This window comes from Orbicella faveolata, unplaced genomic scaffold, assembly GCF_042242905.1.
Source record: "Orbicella faveolata isolate gen_17 unplaced genomic scaffold, um_ofav_v1 contig_1, whole genome shotgun sequence".
NCBI lineage: Eukaryota > Metazoa > Cnidaria > Anthozoa > Scleractinia > Merulinidae > Orbicella > Orbicella faveolata.
In genome coordinates this window covers 17,169,948-17,180,316 of record NW_028301536.1, presented here as the reverse complement: position 1 = coordinate 17,180,316, position 10,369 = coordinate 17,169,948, and the positions used below count along the sequence as shown (strand labels likewise).

General features: G+C 39.6%; 1 protein-coding gene across 7 annotated transcripts; it reads left to right on the top strand.

The window, feature by feature from the left end:
* The first annotated feature begins 2,259 nt into the window (after positions 1 to 2,259).
* LOC110045701 (carbohydrate sulfotransferase 11-like) lies at positions 2,260 to 10,342 on the top strand. Of its 7 annotated transcripts, none has more exons than XM_089292766.1 (5): positions 2,265 to 2,341; positions 4,116 to 4,180; positions 5,885 to 6,045; positions 8,016 to 8,077; positions 9,164 to 10,342. In XM_089292766.1, exons 3-5 carry the CDS (start codon positions 5,946 to 5,948, stop codon positions 9,995 to 9,997), a joined length of 996 nt encoding a protein of 331 aa, XP_089148892.1. In that variant the 5' UTR covers positions 2,265 to 2,341; positions 4,116 to 4,180; positions 5,885 to 5,945; the 3' UTR covers positions 9,998 to 10,342. The 7 variants fall into 7 exon arrangements, with proteins under 7 accessions (XP_089148900.1, XP_089148892.1, XP_089148875.1 ...); XM_089292749.1 differs by having other exon boundaries at positions 2,268 to 2,592; XM_089292774.1 differs by lacking the exon at positions 4,116 to 4,180 and having other exon boundaries at positions 2,260 to 2,341.
* The last annotated feature ends 27 nt before the right edge of the window (positions 10,343 to 10,369 follow it).

Below are 10,369 nucleotides of genomic sequence, written 5' to 3'. Positions count from 1 at the left end.
AATTTTCTCGGACCAGATGTCTCAGCTCATCATTGAAATTTTCATTAGAAATGACAACTAACTTCACACAAACAGTACGTTTATTGGTGCACGAGTTTTAAAATGAAAAAAACAAAAACAAAAACAAAAAACAGAAAAAAAAAAAGCTAATCACGAGAGTTTTCTTTTTGATGATGGCTGATATTGGCCAGGTTGGTATGCTCCCGATTTCTCCCGGTTTCGGCAAACCCACCCATACCAAGGTACGCCCATATATTTACAATATTTAGAGAGAACGCCACATCAACCTTAGCTGATTTTCATGCAGGTCCTCTATCCTGGACGAGGTGGAATTTTGACATGTTTGGAGGGAGGAAAACCGAGGAACACAGAGGAAAACCCCTGGAGCAAGGGAAGAACCAACGACAAACTCTACCCACATATGGCACCGGGCCGGAATCGAACCCGGGCCACACTGGTAATTGCAATTATTTATTGTGGTCTTGATTTATTGTGGTCTTGAAGTCGAGAGCGTAGAAAAAGACTTGCAATTGTATGTCTGACTGGGCCCTGAGACTTGACCGTCCTCACCGGCCGATAACAGCGCGAACCCCGCAATACGGGAATATTTTTTCTCCCAAAAAGCCGCCAATATAAAGTGCGGTAATGCCGTCTCAAAATCGCATTTAGCTTATAGAACTAACATCGAGAAATCTCTCCTTTTTTTAAGGTGCTCTTATACCTCCAGAAGGTTTATTATTATTATTATTATTATTTTATAAAACAACTCTATCTGTGGGACAGTTTTGGTATGGCCACGTAGAGAGAGGTTACATAGATATTGCATTCAATACCCGAATAGGCACCAGTCAAATGTCAACTAAGCGTAAGGGGCGTATACGATGGTAGAGGAAACAATGTTCAGAACAATTAGCGGTAGTTCAGAACAATGGGCTTGTCCATGCGTGTTTAACCTGCACATAAATTTCTTGTTTTCTTTCTTCATTAATTAGTTCAAATGAGCCGTTTCTACCTCACTAAATGTGTGTGCCACGAAAGGTTGCTCCAAGTTGTGATGGGCTAAGCCCATGGAATATCTCAAGCTAGGGAGAAACTATATATAGAAGAATTGTGTGAACAAGTCGATTTCATTTCTGTAGTTTAGCCTCAAACAGAATATTTTAGTGATGCATTTTTAACGTACATTAAAATAAGGATATACTGTAAACTAAGACCTTCAAAACTACATCTGGGCTTATAGTTGCCCGCAGAAATTTTGTCCTAAAAATAAAATAGAACCACCACTTCTGAAGATGTATGTTGTAACATACGAAGCGTCACATTTCAACGATGGAAAAATGGCGCGTTTTGGTGTGAGAACGAATTCATCGTTGATTTGAGGTGAGAGGGGGTGGAAGGGTTCATTTCCCTTCTTCTTCTGTCCAAGATAATGTAGCGCCTGGTGGAGAAATGTAGTTCTAATTCTATCAAAAAATTATAGTAAACGTAATATGATCAACTTCAAAAATAATTATATCTCATGGTCTTAGGACTAGTACTGGTTATCGCTTCCCGGCCGTCAATTTCTATAAAGAGGGTCTCGATAGGATTAAACGTTTGCCGTAAAACGGGCCGGAGATTTACGTCATTTAGCCGTTATGGGAAATGATGAAAACATTTTAACCGTTAGCCGTAAAAATATTAACCGAAGAAAATTTAGCCATGAAAGTGAGATTTCAAGATCTCTTTTCACCGAGGCCTATTTTCGTGTTTTGTCTTGTGGCCTATAAGCTATATTAGTCTACAGTTCTTATAATCATACCTTTTGGGGGCCCGGAATGGTGCTAAGACCTTAACTGATGTTTTACAGTAATCAAAATAAATTTTTGACCATCTTAAACAATGAGAGTTAAATTTTAACAATTTTTTTAAATAACCGTAATTAATTTTTAAGATTTCTGTGAGCCGTAAAGAATATAAATTAGCCGTCAGCCGCGTAAAAAAGCCAAAATATTCAGTAACCGTTAGCAGTATATAGAAGCTACTACCCCATTGAGACCATCTACAAACCAGTGCCTTTGACCACAGTTGATAACGAGAAACCTTGATACCTCTCAGTTCAAACCATTTACAATGACTAAGGGATTCTTTTATCTCTTGCTCTTCTATATTTTTGATGGCCTGAAGCGTTTTATACGAAGAAATATAAAACAATGTCCTGGCACGAATCGAAGCGAAGAGATGTTCCCGTCACCAGACCTCCACCATCGCTCATTTGGAATTTGGCCTTGTAATCCATCGCAATATATCAGAGGACATCTGCAATTCATTACACAGATCATCGGTTCATCTTGTTATAAAGGTGAGTGTGCGCTGAACTCGAAGACTTGCTTACACATTGTCATTGTCTTATTAGCATAAATTCGCCGTCTGGCTTACAACCTGCCTTGATTTCGGCGATGGTTCTTGATCTCGGCTCGCCGAACGAAAGTCTCACGGAAGTCTAATATAAAGCTTGCGTCGGTTCTCTGAAGCGCGAATACGTAACTGGAGAAACGAGTGAAAAGAAAAACCTATCTTTAGCATGTTGTGGACGTAACCCCGTTGCAAGAGGTGAGGTTTTACAGGCTTATCTGTTTCGTCTCTTGCTGAGTATTGTACCATTTTTCAGATATGAAACCTCTGACTGATGTATGTTTTAAACACTTAATACCGAAGCCTTCTAAGCGGTTGGCGAGGCTTATTTAAACTACTTTCCCGTATTTTTCATATCTTCATGAAAGGCTTGTCGAAACTCAAGAGTTCATTATTCAAATCATCTCGTGCATTTGACGAATTTGGTTTCGTTTTCACTACAAATCATGTGCTCAAAACAACCTTGTTCCGGTACAATCGACCGCTATTTATGGAAAACTGCACACCATAAACTTATTGTTTTTGTTTTCTGTTCACGTAAAGAACTGAATTTTTATGACCACTAGCTAACAAAATAATGAAATTTGTTTACTTTCGCGAATTGAAAATTCAGTTTACAACAAATGTAACGAAACCAACCAAGTCACGACATATCGCGATCAGTAGCTGTGGAGATCACGCAAAGCTATCAGTGATTTTTACATCTTTTCAAGCTTGAACCCAACAAGTTGACTGTTATACGGATTTAATTCAAGTGAACTGTTACGTACTTTGACTGAAAATATCGTCAAAATTCTTTGAATTTATCAGAAGTATTAATCGTCAATGGTCGGCAGATGTTTTTAAACTTGGCGTAATCCTTTCTTCGCTTTGAAACTTAATCCACGCTTTGTTTTGATTGAAAATGTTGCTCTGATCTATTTGCAAACGAATGCGACTTGTTTTTTCTTTTGGTTTGTTGGATGTTTGGCTGGTTTGATGATGGCTAAAAGCTAGAACTTTTTGACGATATTGTTATCATTTTTTTTTTCTGATGTACAAAACTAGGAAGGAAGCCGACTGTAGTTGTTTTCTAAGGAAGAAAAGCAGTAAAGAAGTCGGTAACAAACAGAGAGGCAATAATATGTTATAAATGAGAAACACGGGAAATTTCTTGTATTTCCGTTTGGAATTAAACGCTGTCACTGCATATTTAGCCTGAGCACGTTTTCAGGCATTGGCGTACTGAACAGATCAGGAGATCTAGACAATCACGTATTTCGCTGGTAAAATATATATTCATTTTTGACTAGGCGTCGTCCTCGACGTCGTCGTTGCTTAAAGGAGCTAAGTCACGGTATTTTGAGTTATTTTGGTCGCATACAAAATTACTTTTAAATGGTAGGAAACCTGAAAATAACAGTTTAATAAGATAGATAAACGCCAAAGAGATAATGATAAACCACAAAGGAACAAGGATGGCTAAGGATGGAGAAGATTGACACGGATTACAAACGACGAATTTGAAAAATTGAGGCTAAACTTTTCAAGATGCGCAAACCGTGACTGAGCTCCTTTAAAAGCTCCCTAACAGTGACGTAGCTTATCATTCAAACGGAGAAAACATTTTCCAACGAAGACTCTCTATCGTGATGATCAGACATTTGCGTATTTTAGAGTACTCACGTCTTTTTCTTTTCATTTTGAGGTGTTACTGAGTAATACTTTATTGTCCTATACAGAATTCAACCGGGGTGAGTTGGCACACTCTATTAGGGCTTGTCGTTAGTTACTGCGGTAGAAAAAGGTAAGAGAGAAAGATATCGCTGACTTATGACAAACCCGTTCTCTTTCTCTCTTGTTGCATCACCCCGTCTTAGGATCTAGCCTTTGAAGCAATAGTGCGATATTTATGATACTGATGCCGGTTTTCTTGGACTTTCATTGCTCTTTGGCGCTCTAAATCCTTTATGCCGTTAGGTTTCTCATTCTAGTTACCAAGAGTATTACGGTCTCCCCTGAGCGTTAATTAATTTGGTAGTGACAGACTGATCTTCAAAGATACTTGAAAATCACCATGCTATTCGTCCCACAAGGCTATTGTAACGTCAATTAAGAAACTCGATTACTTTCCAAAGGTACTGGAAGTTTCAAAAACTGAAACTGCACTTCGTCACAGGCACCGTTCCTCAGGTTCAATATGGAGTAGCTCAAAAAGCGATTCGGGCGATTCATATCGACAATATGAGTATAACTATCAATGTTCGTGTGTTTTTCACATTTGTGTTTGGTTTCAAAACGTTGACTGCATGACCCCCAGAAGTACCTCACGTGTCTAAACTCTAAAAAAAAAAAGAAATAATCTTTCAAGAATGATCTAATCTTTTAAAATCTTTTAAGCTTGACATCGCCTGCCGAAGATTGTTTTCTTTGTGGTTTAGCTGGAATTGCAGGAAGTAGAATCAAGCGCTCAAGACCCAGGTTTAGGTCACTATAAATACTCTTAGATCGATTGACTTATTCAGTTCTTACCATCCCAGAGGCGTTTGGTGGTCAGTGCGATATATTTTACTATACACATCTCAATTTTTTTAAATTAGTTTAAGCAGGCAGGTATACTAACTAACAAAAAATCGTAACCCGAGTTTAGTCGGTTTCGCCTATCACGGTGCCTCTTCGATCTCATCTATGTTATAAACCTAATAATATACCACAGAAGCGTGCCAAAAAGGTGCGATAAAGCATTTACTGTACCTGAATTCGACATAAATCGGTCCATATCAGATCAGGTCTGCGATATCGTAGGATATCAGGACAGTAGATGCGGATTCTTATTGGTTAAGTGGCGAATTTGGGTACGGTAATTTCCTTTATTAATTGATTTTTGTGTTTGTAAGACAGACCATTGCAAATTTCACTTACACAAGTACAGCATGGATTTCTCCTGCGCGAACAAAATTTCACTTACAGATGAAAAGTTAAGTGACTCTTGTCAATCAGAAAACAAGAGTATAAAGGAATTCGAAAGGATTAACTCACTTTCCCATGGTTTTTTGACCACTGATTGCACCTTACACTGGGAGTCACAAAAGGCCTTTGGAATTTGTAAGGCACCGTCCACGCTACGCCGGAGAAATTTGAAAACGCAACAATCACCGGTCATTTTGGATTTGTGTTTGAGGAAAACTCGCGCAGGGAAATCACATGATTATCGCAACGTCATCGATTTCGGAAAGTTCAGTTTTCCACTGAAGTGAGTCCCGTGCTCACTTAAACGCAGAGCCAGCAGCGTTTTCAAATTACTCCTCTTGGAAGAGCGTTTTCGACGAGCTCCCTTTTCGTGACAGATTAGTGTGAACGGTAGGCCTAACGGTAGAAATAAAGCTGGGTTTTCAAATTTCTCCGCCGTAGTGTACACGAGGCCTAAGGTGGGCGTAAACGGGGCAGCCTGTAATGGAAAATAATTTAGATAAAAGATGCAGGATCTCAAAATCAATTATCGTTCTTTTAGGGCCACGAAGTTTATACTGCTTTCCATTTGAGAACCTTTTGATGCGGTGTACGAGAGCTCAATGAGGATGATCTATAAAAGGCTATTTATGTCTATTGCAATTCTGGGCTGTCTTTCATTAATTTGCCTATATATTTCATCTGAGAAACAGAGAGTTAAAGGTAAGAAATTTATAAAACAAAATAACCCAGTTTAGCAAAGGGATCAAAGGCATGTATGTATTTATATTAGCCGCAAGAGAGAATATTAAATGACTGCCTCTGACCTTTGTATAGAGTTTGCGGAAAGGCATGAATTTTGTTTTAATCTTTTTCTGAGAGGTTTGATTTTCAAAATAATTAACTGGCAAAATTCTCGGCTGACCTTCAAAAGTCGACTTGGTCGATCGATGTGAGTATTAGGCTCGATTACCAGCCGCTGTTCGAGAAAGGAGCCCGCGCTCGTCAGCCCGAACTCACGGCTGGACTCGTGTACTTGGCATTGTTAATTTCAACCAATAAGAAATCTACCAGCCTGAATCGAGCAGGCTGCATAACTTAGCTTTCTCGCAGTAGCAAAGAAGTTGTGCGATATGAAGTGCGATCGCGTTAATGAGGCATTTAACCAAATACCGTCAACTGATGAAATCTTGCCTGATCTAAACCACAGTGGCATATACAACACGCGAAATAGTCAACAGCCTTATGCATTAGAATCTATATTTGAATCATGTGGTACCAGAATGTCAGATAACAAACAAAGTCAACGAAGAGAGGGATAAACGCAAACATCGATCTCAAGAAACAAAGCATTCAGTCAAATTGATGTGTACGGCAGTCTTCTTGAAGGGAAGCGACACCAGTCTCTGGTGAAGCCAGACAAAATTAAATTTTTAAATGAGCCGAAGCAAACCGAACTAGCAAAACATAAACATGGTGACAACACCACGCACACCATACAACATATGTGTGACCTTTGCCATGACAGTAGCTACACCATAGTCAAACAGCTCTGCTCTACTTTTTTTTAGAAAAAAAAAAAGAAAAAAAAACTCTTCTATAGAACACATGTAATGTCCTTCCCTAACAACAATGTGAAACAAAATAGGTTGGAGGGCCAAAATTAAAAGAAGAAGTGGCGAAAGCGCCACACATTTTACGAGCCGTAGGCGTCATGTGGACCTCATGTGGGCCTGCCTATGATTGTCATCAGATGACATTTCCGGCCACCTGAAGCGCCGCAAGAATTAAATTATGAATTTACGTCACAGACATGCTTTGCCCCTCACTCGTCCAGCCGTCTCTTCTCGCCGGGGAGGAAAGTAGACCGGACTCGAGAAAGCGGCGGAAATCGAGCCTATGTGAGTATCAGCCATGAAATTTCTTTACCGACTGAAACTGAAGGTAACACAACGGAATATTGTTACTTTATGTCCCGTTTGACCCGAAGTTGCCAACTGTTCATGTTAAGCTTCAATCGTACCCTTGTTACAATGTGTTATGTGTATAGCCGGTGCCAAATTATACCTAGGGTAGTATTCTAGTATTCCAGTTTTGCCAATTGTTGTCTGAATTCCGACACAATGAGCATTCTCGTATTATCATTCATTCTCTAGTATTGAAGAACAACATCAATTTTGACATGTGGGTCGAGCTTTCTGAGGAACAACTAACTGACAAATTTTCAGTGTTATTACAATAATTAACCAAAAATGCAAAGGTTCGTTTATCTGCCGAAATTTTGTTCATTTCAGACGCGAATAGGTCAATTGGACAGATTCATAGGGAAAGAAGAAAGTTTGAAATTAAACTGTAGTTTTTTAAACAAAAATCACAGCAAACTCTCTACGTTTAAGAAGTCGTACTGTAGTGGGAAGGCATTTTTGCAGTAAAGAATTATTAGCGATGCTCGAGTGTCTCGGTCACCGAGATGTAATTACTGTTTTTATGTAGATTCTACAGCTTTGTGAGAGAACTCCTGTACATATATTGTCAAATACAGTCTCCTCGTGGCTAAAAGGTATAATGATCTATGATTTTTTGCAAGTCTGTAAATAGATGTGTTAGCCGAAACGCTAGCAACGTAATCTATACTTGAGGTGTACTGGCCCGCCTTGAGATGGATTTCTAAGTGGATTTAATTTTCTTGGCAGGTTATTCCTTTCTAGCATTCAAGGATACTTCATCGGGATCAGAAAGGTCAAATTTAGCGCAGGTAAGAAAAGCGTTAAACCCACTATCAGGAAACTCAAATGACAGACTACTGAAATCACAGTATTTATAGAAATAAACACGATCAAGGGTAAACGGTCGATTGGACACTGCGGTGGAGGTAAGGAGGGGAGAGGGTAGGGGTATGATACGGGGAGATTTAGTATGCGTTTTTGGGGGAGGGGATGAGCTGGGAATTGTTTTTCAAGAGGCAATTTTCGTATCGACATATTTTCTGGCCGATCTTTTCCGAGGTTTGATGGGAGTTGCAAATGAAAAGTTGAAGAGTTAAGTCAGTAGAAGTTGTTATTTAGCATATCAGTTTTCCGACTATACAGTACTTCGGCTTTTCTCTTATATAGTGCATTCGCTATAATAGCCTGATAATACCCAGTAGTGGTATGTACTTTTTTGACAAGTTTTTAGTTCGATTGCGTCCTTTGGTTTGAAAATTTTTAAATTGAAAATAGAAGTTTTCACACCACACGACTTCAAGATTACCTGGAGAAGGCTAGTCATGAGATTAGCAGTCTAAACACTTCGGAGCCCACTCACGGTATTTTGAGTGTGTAAAACTTTGTGACGGATATCTTGAGTACGGAATATCTTACACACCTGCATATGAGACTCGGAGGAGTTGATTATTTATTAGTACTTTATAAATTTAAGTTCATGACTTCTTTTATTCAATGGTTTCGACTTTGCTTTATGTTGTGCCCGGCGCCAAGCCTGCTCGTTGCTGCGTCAAGAAATTAATGTTTTCTCTCCTGACAGGTTCTGAAAAATGCAGGTTCTCCAAAATGTAAAAGCTTTCCACAGTTAGACGAAACCGCTCTATATTAGTCCTGGATTAATCCTTCATTCCGTTCAGTGTTAGTCAAATGTTATGGGTGAGCACTCGAGCGAGCACGAAAATCACGACGACATGCCCGTACACGCAACGCGCAAGGACCGAGAAAAGGCGCGGGCCTCGCTCGCCGCGTCTCCTCGGCCTCATAAGAGAGTGGTTTTCGCGCGGTTTTGTGTGCTTTCCTTCTCGACATGTGGGACAATAAAACGACTAGATGTTATGATGTTGTTACATTTTCAGCTCACTAACGTCATGGCATCAAGACAGCAGGAGCGGAAACGCCAAGTGTCAGCCTATTGCAGAATGGCAAAAAAAAGTGTATTGCAGCCAAGGAGCCTGAATCACTTCATAGTGGACAACAAACATAGGATTGTCTATTGTTATATTCCTAAAGTCGCTTGCACCACATGGAAAAAAATCATGGCGCATCTAGTTGGACTTAAAAGCAAATCTGTGCACGAGCAGAGGTTTAACTTGCTAAGCTTTCACTCGAAAGCCAAAGCACGGTCGATTTTACAAAGCTATTACAAGTTTCTCTTCGTTCGAGAGCCGTTTGAGAGACTGCTATCGGCCTACAGAGACAAATTCACGAGGAAAACCAATGTCTGGAAAAAATACGCGAAGAAAGTCAAACGATCTGTCGGACTAAGACTGGGTGCTAATGGGAGCACCATAGCAGACAACAATGGGGAAATCACTTTCCAGGAATTTGTTACGTATCTGATCGACGTCAGTAGTAAAGGAGGCCGCCTCAACGAGCACTGGCGCCATTACGAGTCACTCTGTCATCCGTGCAACATAAACTTTGATTTTATTGGACATTACGAGACATTGGAGGACGATGCCCCGTTTGTCTTACATGAAACGGGTGTCGATCAATTTGTTTCATTCCCTCCTGTTCATTTCACATCAACGAAGGACGATTTGCAGCGCTATTACTCGAAAGTTCCAAGAGAAGATATTATACGACTGCAAGGAATATATAGGCGTGATTTTGAAATTTTCGGATACAAAGCTTTGCAATCTGTTGGAAATGTTATTAATCCTGCTGACGCCAATAAGACTGAGTCATAGTTGCCCTTCGTGGCCATGTTTGCGTGGTACATTGTTGTTCAGTTGCGTTAGTGGAACCATAAAGGCCATTTAAAGTTGAAGTCAAAGGAAAGACTTCACCATTGATAATGTGCGAATGTTCTTTACTTTGTATAATTAAAAGCAAAGTGAAGCCAAATCACCTCGATAATAGGTAATTAACGCCTATTTGACGATATAAAAGTGTACGCAAGTTAAGTTCTCATGCAAAGGATGTTAAATTGTTTTTCAATTGAGCCGTTGTTGCAGTTCACAGCTGTTGTTGTGTCGAACATTTTTTCTTTGTGTTCGAATATAATTTCTTCATTAAAACCATCATTAAAAACATCGCAGTGGAATCAGTTGTTGTTGTGT

What these genes read in the sequence shown, in the direction of transcription:
- LOC110045701 (XM_089292774.1), top strand. Translation starts at nt 5,946, where the DNA reads ATGAGGATGATCTATAAAAGGCTATTTATGTCTATTGCAATTCTGGGC. An exon ending in TGAGAAACAGAGAGTTAAAG is followed by an intron (nt 6,046 to 8,015) that starts GTAAGAAATTTA and finishes TTTTCTTGGCAG; the next exon opens with GTTATTCCTTTCTAGCATTC. An exon ending in AAAGGTCAAATTTAGCGCAG is followed by an intron (nt 8,078 to 9,163) that starts GTAAGAAAAGCG and finishes TTACATTTTCAG; the next exon opens with CTCACTAACGTCATGGCATC.